Source organism: Pagrus pagrus (genome assembly GCF_965226575.1).
Source record: "Pagrus pagrus genome assembly, chromosome: 15".
Classification (NCBI taxonomy): Eukaryota; Metazoa; Chordata; class Actinopteri; order Spariformes; family Sparidae; genus Pagrus; species Pagrus pagrus.
Genome location: NC_140199.1, coordinates 19,774,824 through 19,794,344, shown reverse-complemented (window position 1 = coordinate 19,794,344; position 19,521 = coordinate 19,774,824). Strand labels below are relative to the sequence as shown.

General features: G+C 42.3%; 2 protein-coding genes across 7 annotated transcripts; both read left to right on the top strand.

Annotated features, from left to right (window-relative positions):
- Positions 1–1,858: 1,858 nt before the first annotated feature.
- Positions 1,859–19,254, top strand: LOC311270648 (uncharacterized protein). Of its 6 annotated transcripts, none has more exons than XM_084375687.1 (13): positions 5,506–5,720; positions 5,830–5,931; positions 8,045–8,179; positions 11,413–11,493; positions 11,636–11,759; positions 11,866–11,977; positions 14,324–14,420; positions 16,582–16,653; positions 16,743–16,846; positions 17,039–17,099; positions 17,358–17,494; positions 17,602–17,704; positions 18,548–19,254. In XM_084375687.1, exons 1-13 carry the CDS (start codon positions 5,718–5,720, stop codon positions 18,602–18,604), a joined length of 1,188 nt encoding a protein of 395 aa, XP_084231813.1. In that variant the 5' UTR covers positions 5,506–5,717; the 3' UTR covers positions 18,605–19,254. The 6 variants fall into 6 exon arrangements, with proteins under 6 accessions (XP_084231815.1, XP_084231816.1, XP_084231813.1 ...); XM_084375686.1 differs by having other exon boundaries at positions 11,621–11,759; positions 11,866–11,962; XM_084375685.1 differs by having other exon boundaries at positions 11,621–11,759.
- On the top strand, positions 2,928–5,401 carry prr18 (proline rich 18). The gene has a single exon (XM_084375691.1). It carries the CDS (start codon positions 3,359–3,361, stop codon positions 4,121–4,123), a length of 765 nt encoding a protein of 254 aa, XP_084231817.1. The 5' UTR covers positions 2,928–3,358; the 3' UTR covers positions 4,124–5,401.
- Positions 19,255–19,521: the final 267 nt, after the last annotated feature.

The window sequence follows — 19,521 nt, the reverse complement described above, 5'->3', positions numbered from 1 at the left end:
CTTCGATGTTTATTTATGATTATTTTCCCTCAGGGTGATTGAGTCATTGCGTCGCTCATGATGCACTGGGATGTATGATGTCCACCACACTTTTGAGGATTTTCCAGCTAAAGAGATTTAAAAAAAAAAGCAGCCACTGTCTAGTCTGATAGACTTCAACATGTATTTGAACACACCTGCCCCCCCCCCCCCCCTCCTTTAGGCTCATCAAATTACATTAAAATTGCCTCTCCTTTGTAGATTTGATTTCCTGCCAGATGTAGCAATGACCCAGTTAATTACGCTTTTCTGAGCATTGTGCTTTTGACGTGACCTAATAACCCAGTATAGCTCGCACAGGGTTCCCTATATTGCTTTGGCATGATGGCATAGCCTTTGAGGATGCGGTTGTCATGACAACCTCCTCCGGAAGAATTCATAACCTCAGCCATCCCCCCATGTGTGGTGCAGATGTTCACATTATCCTGATTAGGAGGTGTGTTTTTTCTACTACAAAACACTTTGAAACGACAACCAGTCATTGATCTCTCTCCAGATTTAGTTATAAAGGGAAAATAATGGATTTAAAACAGTTTTTTTTTATCTAAATGTGATATTATGAGCCACATATAGAAGTCCCAGCACGCTCTGTTTCCCTGTGTATTCGCTCATCGTTTAACAAACATGCCTTCAGGTTTTCTTTCTGCCTGACGCTACTAAAAAAAACAGAACTTCCTGTTGTGCAGCCCCCACATAGTTTCATTAGACGCTTGTATAATGTGGTGGTGGATTAGCATGGACAAAATCTCCCCTCAGTAATACTTGTTCAACTAACTTGGCAGAGACCCAGCAAATCCTTGAGCAATTAATCTTCGGGGGCAAAAATAATTCTGTTGAGTGAACGGAGCGGGGTTGTTTTTGTGATCGGTTTTCTTTGCCCGCTGTTATTTTTTTTTTGGATTACGGCAAAGTTTGAGGATGAAGGGGGAAGCGCGCTGACCCCAGCAATCTGTTAGTCTCCCAACTGTTTCCTCTTCATTACATCTAATCCATTGTTATGTCAGAGGAGAGGGATCCCATGCCACGACAAGCACTGGAATGAAACAAGCCTGGGTGTCCTCTGCAGCTTAATGATCCAGCTCATCTTGTGAAAATGAATAAATAACTTGGCTTGTGTTGTCGTGGGTAATATAATTGCCTTCTTATATTAATTCCAAGGATGACTCAGACTGTTGGCTGGAATTTATTATTGGTTTTGGTGAAGGACTCCATTAAAATATTCAGCTACAGAAACACAACTTTGGTTTCATTGTACTGAAATTCAAACACAAAACATGTCCTCGACTTAATGTAACACATTTCCTGTGATTCATTTGTAGGCTGCAGCTCTGAAAATGTTCTTGCACTCAAATTCCACATATTGACGCGTTAATCACCAGAGCTGCTGAATAACGTAGTTGTTTAAAGACTCGGTGGCGAAATGTTTCCTCGGGCAATATCAAATAAACAGTCTAAAAACTATAAATGTGGAAGCAAGTATTGATTTCCTCTTACGCTCCACACTGAGGGAAACAGAATCACATTGAATCAATTGTAGAACTGTCTGGCTGAAAGTGCAGATAACAGCAGAAAGGAGGAGAAATCAATACTGGAGACTATTTGTATATTCCCCCAGATGTCTTTCATGGGCTTACATGGCTGAAAGAACAACAATGGACCATGTACACACATCAGTTAATTGATATTCGAGACTTTATTGACTGACTGAAAGGGATCAAATCAAACTGTATTGTGACAGTGACATGTTTTGTTTAGTTAGTTCAAGGACAGTCAGGGTTATCTTTAGGCACCGAAGAGGATTTTTACATGTAAGGTACATGGAGGTTTATTCTACATTACAGGCCTACAGATGAAAAATATGCATTTTGTAGCAGGAGTGAAAAGAGACGTCTTTACCATGTGTTTCAATTTGTAAAAATGTATATCAACTAGAATTATAGACGGTTTCAAGAAGATTTTAGAATATAGCCAGAGTAGCCTAACCGTTAACTGCTGCTAACTGTTGTTGCAGTTAGCTAGTTATCTCAGTTAGCCATGCAGTTAGCAGTCCGATTAGCTGACTTGAGTTAGTCTGACTAGACTGGGAGCTTGGAGCAGGGGTGATTTTGTGTTTACACCACTTGTAGCAGGAGGTTTTTAGGCGCGGGCAGAGGGGACCCAGCGGAGAAGGCTGGCTGGGAGTGGCTAGCTGGTTAGCACGGCCCAGCTGCCAAGATAAAATATTAGCGGTTGACGTTTCTGCGTACCACTGACACGTCTAAGTTTGTACGTGTCATAGGCTATCTACCATATTGAATTTCGGCATTTGTAGATGTGAAACTAAAGGGTATTTTTGACAAGGGACCATGACATATTAGCATTTGTAAGTGTGACCCCACTGGATATTTTTAAGGACAACTCAGGACGATCTCCACCAGTCATGTTTGTTTCGACAGAGCAGGTATGTTAAGCTCAAACACGATGTTTTCCGAACCACAACCAAGTGTTTTTGTGCCTAAACCTAACAGGAGCCAAGCACAACATTGTCACGAGATAGAAATAGAAAATTGGTCCTAAACACATCGCAACGTAATGAAGCATACATTTTAATTTATCTGTGGTTTGGCAGAAACGTACTTTACTAACATTTATCCTGGCTATAGAGTTGGTTAGCATGCTAACTTCAGTACATCTCTATCAGAACTAGGCCTACAGAGATGTGTTCGACACATCAAGACTTATTTCTTCACTTTCTGTTGATAACTTTTGTCAATTTTTGAACGATTTGAAGTAAAATATTTACATATTGCGCCTTTAAATTTATATTTTGATTCTTAAAAACAGGCAAAAAAGAGCCACATTAAAACAAATAAAAATTAAATAGAATTGAATATTCTTCAGGCTAATTATGTATGAAACAATTTGATAAGTGTTGTGAAGTGTTCCGGTGACCAGCAGACAGCAGAGAGGGAGGCGCTGTGAGGAAAGAGAGAGGGAACATGAGGTGGATGCGGCTCATCGCCTGAGGAAGTTATTGGAAACGATGAAATGACATCACCACAGTGTTTTCGTGGCTTTGTTTGGTGCTCCTCCTGGCCACGCCTTCCTGCCGGCTCCATCATAAAGCAGCCGGGCCGTGTGTGTGTGCACCAGTTGAACTCTCGGTGTGGACAACAGGTGCACCACAGCCTCCCTCCACCTCGCTGCTGGATAATGCCCTCAGAGCGCCGCTCGTCGCTTTGCGCAGGGCTTCCTCGTCTACACTTTGGACACTTGCGCGTTTTTATATCCTGATCTCTTCCAGACACACACACACACACACACACACATAGAAAACAAAATGCCTTTTCCGCCGATCAGCCTCCATCAGCGGATCTCCTCTCCTGGCAGGGATCTATTCGGGAAAAAGAAAGCCAACGGAGTGCCTCCTCAGACCACTGAGCTCACCAGCAAATCCGGCAGAGAGAAAGGGGGGTCCGAGAAGGAGAAGCAGTCCATTTCTTGGGCATCCGCGAATTTACGGAATCTGGGGCGAAAGCAGGAGAAGAGCAAAAGCCCAACTCAGAAGGCGGGCGGCGACCAGGAGACCCAGGGAAAATGCTCCTGGCTGTCGGTGCCCAAACCTCAGGACTCATCGGAGGGAGTCAGGCGCTCCAGCTCCATGGACTCCGCCAGACACCTCCAAGGCAAAGAGGACGTGAAGAAGGAGATTCAGTTTACCCTCAGCCTCACCCCTGAAGCCATTCTTGTCATCCAAAAGCGAAATCTCGAGAAGCAGATGTTGGCGAAGCAGCAGAAGTGCTGCGCCTCCGCGGACTTTCGGCACAGGCGAGTCTTTCCATCCAAGAAGGCGCACGGAGGCTCCAAGGGCTGCGCGCCCGTCGCCAAGGTGGAGAGCGCCGAGCCGGACATCACCGCCATCGTTAAAATATCGCTTTTGAACGATCAGTACAAGTACGACGATGTGGAGTACGAAGAGGAGGACGGGGACGTGGACGAGACCGTCGTGAGGAAATGTAAAGAGTGGCTCAAAGGGGTCGAGAACGCGGCCGCTTTGGGAAAAGTCGACAAACTTTCTGCACTCCCGCACCTTAAAGGCTGCTGACACCTGACTCTTGATCTTTCACTTATTCACAGACTGAGACCAGAGGTGATGGACTCATGAAAAGTGTGCACCGCTGTAGGCCTGCTGCCATGGCATCTTTGAATTTGAACCTTGTGAAGTAAAAATCCACTTGTCTAAAGGAATGTGAATGGAAGTATTGACTGAAATAGACACGAGAAATGAAAACTGATGGTAAATTGGGATAATAGAAAATCTGACATTCACCCCTTCGACAAGAATCTGATTTTAATGCTTAAATGCAGCCTGTGGCTAATCCAAAAGTCCCTCTGATGGCTCACAGGGACGATGCTTTGCGAGTTAAATGCCTAACGAGTGTTTTGTTTGAACTGAATACCTTAATATCCTCGTCCTTTGCACATGGTTTTGTTTTCAGTGGACTGGCAGAGGGGTTTGCGTAAAGGGACGCGAAACGGTTCCTTTGTGCTGGAGAACAATACAACAACAGGGCTTCATGTGCGCCTGCTGCTGAAACCAAACTGGACTGTTTATGTTTCCTCTCATCAGAGGGTTATGTCCTTTGTAGGGATCTATCAGTGATGTACAGTATTTAATATTTACTAAATATTTGTACTGTCAAATGTTTTTCTCAGCTGATGATTTTATGCCACTTGAAGTAAAAAAAAAAAATGTTTTTGTTTTTTTAAATTATGCAAGTGTCACTGAGCCTTTTAAATCTTCCACAAGCTGATTTGTGTTGTGCCTCTTGAATAATTCTGTTACATGATGCTGATGTAGAATTTCTTCCCAGACGCTGTTTTAAAGGCTCTTTTGTTGCTACTGTAGCTACCTTGAGCCATTTGGGCATTAGTGATCTAAGCTTCTTAGATTTCCTGTTAAGCAGGGTTGACCAGTGTGCCGTAGGGCCCAGGTGCTCGATCCCCCCCTCAGGAAATTACCTCCAGTCTGCTTCACTTTGGTTATTTCAAACGACGCAGTACATACATGCTACCAGAGATAGTTTCAGTGACAAAATTTGGGAGATGTTTTCACCAAATGTGCCAGAGTTGTGTGATTTGCATCCAAAGCATTCCCAGTCTGAAGTGAGAGCTTAATCCTTACATTCCCATACTCATGTGGTCTCTACTGAGCCACAAAGAAGCATGTTTTTTATTATATAAGTGGGAATGAACCACTGGGAGAAAGAGCTGGTCAGGGAACAATTAAGGGCTGAGAAACAAACCAATATATGACTGTTTTCTGCAAAAAAAACTAACAAAACAAACATTAAAATAAAGGAGAAATTAAGCCATAAAGATACTTTTGGCTTCTTTGTTGGTTCCCTTTAGTTGCTTTCCTTTTTATTACATCAATCGTTAAACCAGTCAAAGGGAAACTTTGAAGGAAACAGCAAACACATGCAAGCCTCAGACGCAAATTAAATCTTCGTGCAGGGTCACAAACACAGTTAAAATGTGTGTATTTGTGTGTACAGTGTGACCTCCTAAAGGTTTAACTCTTTGCATTGTTCTCTGTAACTTGGTAACCAAAGTTTTACTCAGAGTGTGGCGGACGCAGAGAGGAGGGTAACGTTTAAGACATCACTGCCTGTTTGAAAAAGCTCCCGCACAAACAAATGGTAAGATATTTTTTGAGAACTACTTCAGGTGACGTTTGATATTATTTGTTCACATCAAGAGTCTAGATAACTACTTTTTCCCGGTGATCTGTGCCTGTTTTCTCGAAAGGTTTCCTCATTTGCCATGAGCTCTGAGCGCAAAGACCTTCATCGAGCCGTCACTCTGCCCTCTATTTCAGATGCACACTCATTACCTGTTGCTGTCCGAAAGGTATTTTAACCCCGAACCCCAGTCACCAGCAGTGGAAGTTACACGTCTTTAAGTTTCGCTTTTATTCTGTTAAAGGGGCACTATGTAGTTTTGGAGAAGACATTTTTATTTATATTATATAAATAAGGTGATGATACAAACTCAGAAATATTTATTTTCCATAAGTGAATAAACAAGCTGTTCTCAGAGGAAAATTAGGTCCCCAGAACACTGTTTGAAGCTAGAGAGGTGGCAGGGTCCGCCACATATAAACAAAGTAAAACGAAGCTGTGTTGTCCTTTAAGCTCAGCTTGTTTATTCAGTTGTGAAAACAAAGAGTTTGTTTATCTAGTTTGTTTAGGCAAAAAAAAAAGATCTTTCTCTCACCATTAAAATATCTTCCCTAAAACTACATAGTGCACCTTTAAATGACATTTTATTGATAAACAGAGTACTTAATCAAACATGTCCTAGTACAAGTTTGTGTTGTGCTACAGGACATGACATTACAGATTTCTGAACAAACCAGCTGATAACATGAAGCATCTTGTCCTGAATGTTCCCATTCAGCGTCACAGAGAGCTTTTATTGTGACATGTCGCAGCAGACTGAGATCACGGCTGAGCCAGTACAGTGTGTACCAAGACCCGTCCGGCTCTCCATGGCTCCTGTGATGATATGATCTGCTGGCTCCGTGACCCAAAGTTGTGTAACCCTCCCCTATTGTGTCATGTCAATTGTGGCCTTGTTTATGTGTCTCTCTCTGGTATTCATTGGTGTCTGATTGAGGCCCGAGGCCGAGCTATTCATGACAGTCCTGGGGGTGGGAACAGCGTTATTATGTCTGAAGCAGCTCAAATACTTTCAATCGGAAAAGAGTGGAATTTAAAGAAGTGGGAGCTGGCAACAGCTGAGGCGGTCGGCTTGGTTACAAGTGGAAACACTTTCTCCAGACTGCCCGTCAAGGTCGGCTTCCACTCCGTGCTGTAGGTCTCTCTTTTCATCCTCTGCCACCAACTGTTCCTGCTCACAAGCGTCTAATGTCTTTATTTAGCTATTTCTGTCTGCCACGTCTCTGATCGGCCAATCCCATCTGCCCCCTCTCTTTGTGGATTAAAAAAGAATCGGCCGCAGGCTTCTGCGAACCTCACTGCAGCATCATGATCTGATCGCTGTCTCGCAGAGTGACGTGTTACAGCAGGACAGCTGCATTATCCTCCACTGATCTATAGTGGCAGACTGTCCAGATGGACGCTGCCTTTCGCCCCGTCACTGACACTTTGCACACAGCAGAGAGAGCTCTGCCACGGCAATATTACTGTGGCAACGGAACTGATAAATCCTGCGTTTCCAGCAGCTTTTGTGAGAAAAGACAAAGCAGACACTTCCAGGACAGACTTGGCCCATAAACTTCAGTAATGTGGTCATTCAGTGGCGGCCTGTTAAGAACAAGGCATTTCCCAGGGACAGGGAACAGTCCTCAGTACAGTCCTCCCATTAAAGCTGGAGCATGTTTTATTCCTCATTTAAGGGTTATAAAAGGAAGCACGCAGCTCCGTGTTTTTTATCATGGGTGGTTAATCTGCTTTTACATGCGTGCTGTCACTTTCTGGTGGCATGCTCCATATTTTGCATTCCTTTTCATGATTATACTCAGAATCAGAATCAGGTTTATTTGCCAAGTAGGTCTCACACATACAATGAATGGCACAGTAAACAAAATATGTAGAAAAATGTCAAGGAAGATAAAATACAAGTCCTGCAAGTGTAGAAGCATTCACCTCATGATGTAGTGGCTGAAATATGTCTCTAAAACGTCCTCCTGCGACATCTGTTGGATATCATTCCCCCTCAGGATTAAATAAGGACATGATATGCTTAGGCCAGATCATACTCTCACAAAATTGTTTTCCAGAGACACACCGAAGATCAGGAATTAAGGTGAGGGTTTTGTCGGAGAGGAGGTGGGCATATTCCTCCTGCGTATTGCAGGAACACAATGTCAGGCTGTTGTGTGGGAGGCTGCTCTTGGCAAACGAGAGGGATTACCAAAAAACGCATTCTTTTTTTAATCTTCAGGCAAGCTGACTGATTCACTCCCACAGCATCTAAATTGGGTTTTTGCTGTTGATAGGCAGGGGATGAAGTCAAAGCTGAGCCCCAGAGGAGGAGGAGGAGGAGGAGGAGGAGGAGGAGGAAGGCAATTCAAGATGACGGTTCAGATCGGGACCAAGAGGCCAGGGCCCGGCATCAGGCTCAGCTGGAGCAGGTTGATAAACACCTTACCAATGATATAAGAGCCTTCAAGAGATGTATTTCTGCTCCCAGTCAGTTGCAGAGATGGCACAACAATGGGAGAACAGTGTAGAAAGAAAAACCCACTGCTCTCTGATCAGTGATCAATACTTTCACCACTGATGCTTTCTGCCTCCACACTCAGGCAGTGCCTCCTTCAACCTCACTTCCCTTCAGCTGAAGCTGGTGTCCCTCATTTCCTTTACTTATCTGCCAGCGCCATCTAGAGGCCTACAGGAACTTGCACCGTCTCCGAGATGCTCTGCATCACCGCTACACCGCCCTGCTCAGAGGCAAGGTCCAGACTCAAAGATCAGTGTGATAGCAGGGGGATGAGGCAGCCAGAGCAAAGTCAGAGTGACAGTCAGCAGGTCAATCATTGCATCTGAACAGTGAAGCGATAAGAGATTCAGTTGAGTCATGAATTTAAAACTTTCACTATCTCTCGTGGTATCAAAATCAAATCTAATCATTCACAGTACAGAATATATTGTGAATTCTCTGCCTTTGATTCTCACAATTTTGGGTTGTATGGGCTGAAAGTACTTATTGTGTGTTGCTTTGGATAAAAATATCTGGCAAAAAAAAAATGTTATGTCAAAATCTTCATTCACAAGTTTCAAATTCTTCATTCTCTTAATATTATTAATTTATTAATTTAGTTGTTTTTCTATTAGTTGCGTGCTATTACTACACTCTACAACTAAGTTTATTAATTTACAATAAACCAAAATACCAAAAACAATCTCACAGGGAAATAATTTAAGGTTTTAGACGTTCCTCTGGGTCTGTAGTCCCTGAACATTGGATATGTAGTCGACCCCGTCCTGACTGTACTCCCTGTTTTTCTCTCTGACACACACATCACACCACACCAGGGGTCAGCAGTTACATTCATCCGTGGACAAGCTGTTTTCAGCATCTTTCATTGTGGGGCAGTTTTACAGGCACAGGGGAAACACGAGCCTGTATGTTTTCAATGTTTTGTTTCTCTTAAATGATTTAGGAATGAAAGTGATTTATAAAATGATTTGTTTAGAGACGTTAACTTTTTTTTTCTGTTAGTGAGTGAGGGCTAACAGACTCACAGGCGCAGATGTTAGTACATTTGGTAATAAGCAACTCATGAAATGTATGTGCACACAGAATAAACAGTGGTTTATCCATGTTGCATTAGCACAGCTGTTTGCGTTTGTAAAAAATCAAGTCAGTTATTTACTGCACTAGACTTCATATCAGCACTTTGCTCTGTTCAGATGGCCTGGTGCAGTTGAGGTTTGCATCACTGCCTCCACGTGGGGGCAGTATTAGATGTAACATGGTTCCACTTTACAGCCTTGTATTTACATTTGTATCTACAGTGGCAAAGGTTTAATGTAAGTAGTTTAAACTTGATGTAAGTTCAAACTTGAGCTTTCTATAGGGGGCTGTGTATGTTGCCCACAGGCCCGACACTTTGTCTGGTCTCAAATACACAACCCTGCAAATCAAAGCCTCCCTGTTCTGACTTCGACACCTTCACTTTCTCTTTCACTCCTCAGGTGACATGCATATCATTAAAACGATCAACAACTGCAGCTAACAACTTAATCCTATGAGTCTTTTTGTCCTGCGCAGTGTAGGCAGTATAAAGGTGAGCGCTGCTGATGAATATGACCTCAGTAGCAACAACTGTATGAACCTGCTTCAGTCAAATGTGAACCTTCTGCACATTAAACAAATAATTTAAAGGTAATGTTGATTTAAAGAAATTAAAATGTTTTTATTCAACCTATGGAAGTAAAGACAGGCTATAATAACTTGAATCTTAGACTAAAAACTGAACACTTCACTACTGAATTAATGTTGACATGTTTAACTGAATTTAAATCATCATAATATTTGAAATGTGAAAATAAATAAATAATTAATTTACATGGTTTGAATTTAATGAGGTCATTTCAAGTGTTGTTATTTCACAAACTTGATTTTAAACTTAATTCAGATTTAGGTTTCCATTCACTCGTCTGGATGTCTTTCTTGTATCATGTGACAAACAACACATAATCTGATAACATCGAGGTCTGATAGATGTTATTCAAATTTGACATACTATCCACCGGAGCACAGATGTTTAGGTTTAAATTAACTTTAGTGTCATAATTTCCCCCAATCCCATTTGATCAGCCTGATCGTTAGACTTTGAGATCGTTAGACATTGAGCTGAACCTCACTGTAAATCTCTCTGTAAAGTTGAGGAGAGCTGCAGATTCCAGTGATAGTTCTCTGTAGGTTGACCCCTTTTCACATTGTCATTTGATACACTGGTAAAAATGTTGATTACTGCCACATTAAATAAAGCTTTGTGACATTGAACACATTTTTTTGGTCTAAACTATGCTTGAAGTGTTTTTTAATTGCAGCAGTATAAAGTTGCCTCTGGAAATTTTTAAGATGGAAATTCAAACCACAGAAAGTCAGATTTTCAAAGTAAAACATGTCAGTGCTGTGAACTCAGTGGTTTTAGATATCAAGAGTAAGTGTTTAGTAATAGTGACATTTCACAATTTAATTCTTCTGATTCTAAATAATTATTGCTTTTTTTTTGCTTTCTGACGTTCTTTCACTTTTTTTCCTTCCTGAGATTGTGAATAGTTGTACTTCCGCTGTCGGCGCTGGGGTTGACTTTGATTTTGACTGTCTCTGTTCGGACTGGGTGTGAAAAGAGCAATAAGCTTTAGAGAGTGCCTGCATAGAGGGGGTCTAACATGAGAGAGATCCTGTCTTATCTTCCCCTCCTGTAAAAGCGGGGCTTCTTCAGGAGGATGTAATTGTCCTCTCTAATGACTTGCACTTGGTGGGGGGACAAAGAGAGCGCAATAAAGGACTTTTTAGAGGCCCTCCAGTAGGAATCCTGTGCTTCAAATTGCTGAGCAAATGAAACTACCCGTTGTTTCCTCAGCTCAGATCGAGAGGCTCCGTCACAGACTTGAGGACATGAGGTGAGGCAGGACCAAAGCAGGGGAAGGCAAGGACACCTGCTGGGGCCTAATTGGTCCTTGCTGCAGTTAATGGCTTCCTGTGGCTGCGTGTTTACTTCTCATTTGTTCTGTGTGCTCTGTTTCCCAGCCCCTGAAACAAGCGAGGCTCACTTTAAATCTCTATTCCCACAACTCTCTGTCTCTGTCCTTCTGCCTGTCTGTCTGCCGCCTTCTCTTCTTTTCTCAGAAACAAAAGAAGTTGGCCGTCTCGAAGTTGCAGCACGATGACTCATACCTGAAGTCCATCCCTAAAACCAGCTATTACCTGGTAGGTTTTGTCCCAGCGCCAAGAAATGTGAAAAACACACCTGACTAATGAATTCTCTCATTGATTTATGTCTAATGCGTCACTATGATGTCCATTTAAGTGTCCTGTCACTTTATCTCTCTCTGAGATCTTTGACCTCCAGAAGCAGTTAGCTCGGTGCGGACATCTGAACTCCCACCACGACTTGGAGGACTTCTATAGGTGCATCAAATATGGCTGTCACCCGACACAGCTGCATCAAAGTCTGGAGGCTGTCAGGAAGAAGAGTTGAGTTACAGCCCTGAAAAAGTTACAGGTCTACAAAATCTTTCTCTCGATATATATTATAAAAAAGTAGATGTGATTTTGTATGTATGTTGTTAATGTTAACAGTGCTGGGAAGCAGATCTGCATCTGATTTGATGACGTCAGAAAAACATCCCTGTGCTGCTGAAGACGGAGGACACCAGGACCGCATTTCCAGCTCCAGGTGGACACCTACACTGTAATAAATCTGTTTGTTTTAGATCAGTCGAACCACTCTCACTCACGTCTCTTTGTTCTGGATGCTTGACCGGTGCTAAAGTTACCTGCGGCTTGTTCTCACTCATCTTCTCTTGAAATCACAAACAAATTGAAAAAGAGACCCTCTAATTCTTTAATTCTCCATTTACAGCGTCTTTTAACCGTCAAAATACAATTATTTAAATAATGTATCGTTTCAAACCAACTTTTTTCTCCAACAAATCATATTCAGTGTTCATCTGACTGGCACCAAAATGCTCGGCAAATAAAGACTTATAGTATATTCTGCCTTTCTGACAACCTCTACTGTATGTCTGTGTTTGTCAAAGTGTCAAAGATACAGCCGGTGTTAGTTGTGGGCGGGCAGAGAGATGCTGCTCAGCTGCAGAGGCCTCTGGTCTAAAAGTGCGAGCGCTCTGGATCTCTGTTTGCGCTGCCTTTAAGAACAAACACCGACTCCACTGGAGGCTTGTTTAGCATGGACCCTCCTGGAGGAGAGAGCTGATTACTCACGTACAAGTGAGATGACCAAACGCAATCCGACCCTGCTGTTGTGGAAACTCACCTCCTCGGACGGCCGCTCATAGTCTGACAAACACCAATGTCGTAATTATGCCCGCTACAAAAGAGATATAGCAATTGGGCCTGTGGTGTCACTTCATGCCGGCACTGCGAGCAGATGTTGAGCTGTTTGGAGAGTTTCTGCTCATTTAAAGTTTTATGGGCTTCAAGGCAAACAGGCAAACCAAACATTGGCAGAGATAATCACTTGGCACTACATATGCTTTAGTTTTCGGAAACTTAATTCAGGATTTCTCTCACACTTCAGCGAACACTTTGTTTTTTCAGTTTATATACTTTCAAACAGTGTTCTGGGGATCTTATTTTCCTCTGAGAACAGCTTATTTATTCAGTCATGGAAAGTGTTTCTGAGTTTGTATTACTACCTCACTAATATAATAAATATTAAGATTCTGAGTTTTGAATTTCTTCTCCAAAACTACAGAGTGCCCCTTTAAGTTTCAAATACAAATTTCACAAATTACACAAGACCACTGTTTATCTTTAGCACTAAAAGAAGTTATTTTCAAGGTATGTTGCTCGATCCTTTATGATGCTTTGCAGCTGCTCATATCACCCTCTGTGTGCTTTGTCCTCACATGTTGTGAATGTATAACAGAACAGTGTCGGCCGCCGTCAGCCTTGTTGTTAATTAGGACTGAACGCTGTTTAGAGGGAGCATGTATGATGTTAGTACGAGGCTGCCACCGTGAAACAGCACATAGGCTTGGGGACATTAGGAGCTTGGTAAGAAGGCGAGTGAAGGCTTGTGCTGACAAGTCCTCCGTCAGTGTGAAATCTCACCGCCCCACAGACAAACATGGCGAGACAGCGGCCCTCCCTCCTGCGCCCCAACCTCGGCGGTGCCATAGGCGCATTCCCCGCATCCATACGAAATACCCAAAATAAAAGCAATTAGAGCTGGGGCCAAAATATAGAGTCGGCTAAGTCCTTGCTTATGTTTTCAAGTAATGAGCCAATTCATCCAATCTGTCCTGCTTTGTGGCTATTTATATGTTTATTATTAGCTGCTGTGATTTATTGGACGGTTGAGGCAGTAATTTTCTATCTTTGTGGCCATCTGGTCATGGTCTCCTCAACATGTTGAATTTAACAAGTATGTATTACAGGTCGGCAAAATTAGATTGACCAGAACATAACGTGTCTATTACTATAAATTGATTTCAATGAGTGGAAAGTGTACATAAGACAGGGCTCGTCTAGTCTTGCTGGGCAACATCTTACATTAGTTATTACAGTTTTTTATATTCAAGCTTCTACAGTGTCACCTGTCAACATGTCAGCAGTAATGTTGTAAATAATGAGTGCAGAGCTCCACATCCTTATTCCTCCACCTGCATCCTGTGCAGCTCGTGGGGTTTGTATAGGTCTGTTACCTGCTGCACTGTCCTGTGAGTAAACGCTGCCTTGCTCAGGAGTCCTCCCCGGGGCCAGTTTGCACCCAGCAGACAAAGTGTGTTGTCACCCGAGTGCGCAGTGTTATTGGGTGTGAGCTGCACCACACTAGGGCTACTCTTGAGAAGTAGCACACCATTAGGAATATATTAACAACCCGACATTTTGTGTGCAGGTCACACATCACAGCAGCAAGAAAAGTTGACCGGACGATGAAGATGTTTTTACCCATTTGTGAAGGGTTGACACAGTTTTGTTCAGTCGTATTCCATTATGTTAAGTAATATATCCTGTGAATGACCTTTCGTTGTCTCAGCTGTAAAACTGACTTTTTTAATTGTGCGTGTAGGATGTTGGACGGAGGGTCTGGTTTGGAGGAGAGTTCAGCAGAGCTGATCATTGGTGGCAGCCAGGACAAGGATGACTTTGAGCAAATGTTTCCCAAGGTTAGTGTCAAAACCACAGAGGCAGTGATTCCACTTAACAAGGGCAGCGAGAGGCAAACACACCTGGAGCCTCCTCAAACCAGCCCGCATAAACCCACACTGGTAGAATACACTCAGCAATAAGATGTACGACTGATACGCCAAGGTATTTTCCATTATGGCCCAAAGCATACCCTACTTTATTGTCTATTTTACTCCACATGGGGCCACAATATACCAAACCAACATCATGCTGTCATGAAGAAGACCTGAAACTATAGCAGTTGAGACCTCATTAAGAAACTATTTACTACGGTAGTAAATCAAGTGAGAAGTAGGGTCATTTTCTCATAAGCTTACATACAATCTGACTTTTTTTTTCACCCCCTGCTGGCCATTAGAAGAAAATCTGGTTTAAGGCACTTCTGCATTGGCTTCACTTGTTGAACACAGAAGCTCAGTTCACTACAGTCCATAGTATGAAGCTACCACCAGCAGCCGATTAGCTTAGCTTAGCATAAAATGACAAATTGTTGTTTTTACACTGTGGTACACTACGAGATATAACGTGCTAATCTGTGCGTTATAGAGGTGCTGGTAGGCTAGCTTTCCCCCTCTGTTTCCAGGCTAAATGCTAAGCTAAGCCCACTTTCTGCTGGGTTTAGCTCCATATTTGATGCACAGACATGAGCGTCTATCTTCTTATCTGCAACAAATCAGAGTCTAGTTGTAGCTTGTGTCAAGGAAAAGGCTCACCATGCTTATAGTCCGCAGAAGAAAACGCATATTAAATGGTGGTAAAGGGATAGAGAGCATTATTTCAAATCTTTACAGTGATATCAGAGGTCAGACGAGAAGCTGGTGAAGTGAGAGCACTGGAGTTGAGGTTATGCTCAGGTGCTGAGGTGAGCATATACGGACAAGCACGCAGGACTCATTCTTCTCTCACCTCTGTGTCAAAATGGGCCTGAGCAAACAGAGGACGAGCCCGGCTGGAGGGAGAGCTGGGGAAGGCAAACAGTGGTCAGACGAGGCTGCTGGAAGCTAGCAGGCATGCAGGAGCATTACTCACCGCAGCTCCATACTGACATCTCAGATCCTCCACTGCCGGAGAGGCCTGTCACCCCTATTGACATCCGGAGTGTCAGTGTAGTTGAGTGTTTGTCAGGCACCGACAGTACTTATGTGTGGGAAGTGTGGTGAAGTCAGGAGACGACCACCAGACTTGTAATATCATTCCAATAAGTGAAGCAGTTTTCTACATGTAGTTTGGATGTCCTGAGGCCGGCTGCCTCTTCACTTAAACAAATGAAAGGATAAACTGAAGGATAAAAGTTGTAAAGGTTTTGATTACTGATACTTCTGCTCTATTTTGTTGTTTACCTCACAATTATATGTACATGGAGTGATAGCGTTTCATCAATCTATAATACCTTCCTTTTGACACTTATAAAACATATAGGCTACTCACACTCCTGACAATGCAGGCGATACCGTGGCCACATATCAGACAAGACCAAACCGAACAAACCAGAACTGACTTGGAAATCAGCAGACAGATACTTAAGTTACAGTGACAGGTGACCAAATGAAAGGCACTATTATTATGAATAAAATTAGGACTTCTCTGGGTTTGAACATTGTTGGAAACCTTTGGGACAAAGTGAGTACACAACTGAACAAAACATATAACAATTGGTGGATTCCAGACACTTTAATGCGGAAATGTTACATGTATCTTTAAATTTTAGTTGAGACATTTCAAATCAATCTACACTCATGAGCTACATTATCATGCAACAATTGGAGGTGAAACAAAGTCAATACAGACTTGAATGTGCTCTCTGAAGTTTATTTGAGTTGCACCTGCATGAGGATCGGGAGAATGAGCCGGGGGATCTACAGTATACAGCACCATATAGATCAATAACATTAATTCACAGAGCTGCAGCCCCACATCAGGAAGTGGGCAAGTGTGACCGTTAGCACTGGGTGGGGTGTTGGAGGAGGAGAGAGAGGCGCCAAATGGGACACTGGGACTGTGGGAAATGACACTGGCTGTGACGCCTCCGAATTTTACTCCACGGATAGCTCCGTTCGTATACAAGGGGCATCTCTTTAAATTACAAAATGATTAATGAACGAGGAAATGATGGATGAATGTAATATGTGCCACCCACAGATGAAAGCTCCCACATTTGCAACCCTACAGCCCAATTTTATGAGGAACTTCAGGAGCAAGATGCCTGATTTGGTAGGTCGGCCATTAACGTCGCCTCTTTCAGTTACAGAAGCCCGACAACTGAGGGAAGTGCTCATGTTTACTTCTTTTCCTCAAACCAGATTATCCCTGAGATTCCTGAGAAGAGCAGGAAAGCAGAGGTTTACTTGAGACGGCTGAGACACATGCATGATCTTTGTTTAGCCAACATGGCTTTCACCCGAAGGTGAGGAAACAAGCAGAAACGTAAAGGAAATGATGGAGCAACACAGATAACTTCACCTTCCTATAAGTTTAGTTTTGTTTCTAGTACCAGTGGAGGAGACAGGAGATCAGAAGCATACTGAAGGAGTCTTTCAACTGCTCTTTAACGTCAGTGAGGTTTGTTTTTCTCTGCTTGCTGTGAACTCTGGTCCAGACTGCTGGACAGGGAGACAGACTCACCGCGCTGGCAGGAGGAGCGAGGCGACCACGATATGGTTAGTAACACAGACCAGCCACAACACAACACAACACCACGGAGCTCGGTGGAAGCTAACACGTAGCTGTCACAAACTATCCACCTTCAACATTTGTTTTTTTACCTTGGAGGCCACCATGGCAACAGGTCACACCGAACAAAATCACCAGTAGTTATTTGTGAATATGACACTGCTGCGTGATGTGTTTGGATGTCAATCACTCTATATTTTTCATTAATTAACAGTGAGAGGTTTTCTCCGTTGTTGTTCTTCCAGTTTCCAGTCATTGACGCCAAACAAGAGGAGACGAGCCAAACCAACGAGCCACCTCTCTGCTCTCCGAAACAGCTAAGAAGTGTCCGGAATGACGGACTTTCACGTCCCAAACAGCTGAGCAGAGGGACCTCAGCCAGGTGCATGAAAATAAACATGCATACCTTAACTTTTTAAAATCAATTTGCTAGAGACAAAGGACTGATTGTCACTTGGCATTCTGCATGTGTGGGTGTTTTCTTGGCAGCCACAGAAGTTTCGAGACTCCGGTTTGGGACGCAGCAGTGTGCTGCCGTAAAACACCTGATCCATTGTCGATTGAAGATGTGTTTCAACAAAAGCACGTAGAGGTAAAATTATTGATAGAAAAAATGTATGGCTTCAATTAAAGGTGCAATAGGTAAGAATGTTTAAAACGTAAAAAAATCAACAAGAATTCAGAATATCAGAATAAGAATCAATCAAGACGTCTGTGTTGCAGAGATGTCTAATGAAGTTAGCATGCTAACCAGCTAGCCCATGCCAAGGCTCCTGTGCTAGCAGTGTAAACAGGACCAACACACCCCTGGTGCCCTGAGCTCCCAGTTTGGATCGCTAACTGCACAGCTAACAGCAGCTACAGTTTGCGGTTTCTCTGGTGATTTTCTGTGCTCCTATTTGTCTGGAGTATGAATTTGCCAGGTTGCCAATTCTCACATATTGCACCTTTAAAGCAATAGTTTTGGGAAACACACACATTCACTGAGAGTTAATAAAGAAAATCAATTATTCTTTATGTCTCATGTCTCATTAAGTTTATGTTAATGTTAAGCTAACAGTTGGTTAGCGTAGCTTGGTACAAAAACTAGAACCAGAAACCTGACTGGATCTTATGCTTATATAGATTAAACAAACAAGATATAACATGTAAAATTAATTAATTTAGTTACCTTTGGACTGTTTCCCATGTTTTTACTGTTCATTCTAAGCTAAGCTAGCTGGCTGCTGGTTCTTTTCTAATCCTAAATGAATTAATGTAGCCTCCTTTCCTTAAGAGTTGGAACAAACAGGTCTGCTTTACTTTATATGTAATGTTTTCGAGTACAATATATTGTTTTTTCTCTCACAATTTAGGCTACTTGAGAAGGGATTAGGGTTTAAGAGTTTAAGATTGCGTTGTTATTTAAGGATAACATTTTCTGTTCCCTTTTTAGATAATTGACCGTGAGGTTAAACTATGGAGAAACTACATAGAAGACACTGATCACTGAAGATATGAACACCATAGAATCTCTTTACGGGGACTATGTGCACTTATCATTGTGTCAGTAACCTGTAATGTTCAGTTTGTTGATTCATTAATGTCTCTCACCTGTGAAGGATAGTCTAAAAACCATGTGTTTTCTACAACTCACACTGACATACTGTTATACTAATACTACGTCATAAAATAGTATTTGCTGTGCTGTTTACAAATGGTGGGAGGCGAGAGGGCAATGGAACCAGGCTCAGTAGCCAGCAGCACAGGTGTACATGTTTTTTGCTTTTTCTTGACACCATGTGAATTTATTTTGTTTGTTTAAAAAGCTCAGATAGAGAGAGAGGGAGGTACAAGCTAGTTGGTTAGCATTAGCTTCTAACTTGATGCTACATCAAAACTGTTATTTCTTCACATTTTGTTGATAATTTCAGTTAATTTGTGAATGTTTTACACTAAAATCCTCACATATTGCCCCTGTAAATTATTTTAAAATACCTTTTCTTGATTTTAGTAACAGTAGAATGACATGTGAAGGCTATCTGACATATGATAACCTTAAACCTGATATGTGACGATAATGAAGATTTACAGCCACCAGTTTGATCTTTTAAGTGAGACTTTAATAGCTGTCAATGTTCAATAAATCAATTAACAATGTGATTGTTGTGCTTGAGTATATTTTTTCATGCCTGTTTGTTGTCATTAATTAATTAATTGATTATATCAGAAGAAGTTCTTATTTCATCCACAAACTGGCACAGTGTTAGGACTGAAGGGGTTTCAGGTTTATTGGAAGGGGACTTGGTTTACCAGATTTGTCTCGGTCAGAACAATGTATCAACATTTAAAGTATTTTTGCTTTTACCTGAAAAATCAGGCAACATTTCTCATGAAAAGTTCAAGAGATCAGAACTAAATCTGAAGCGA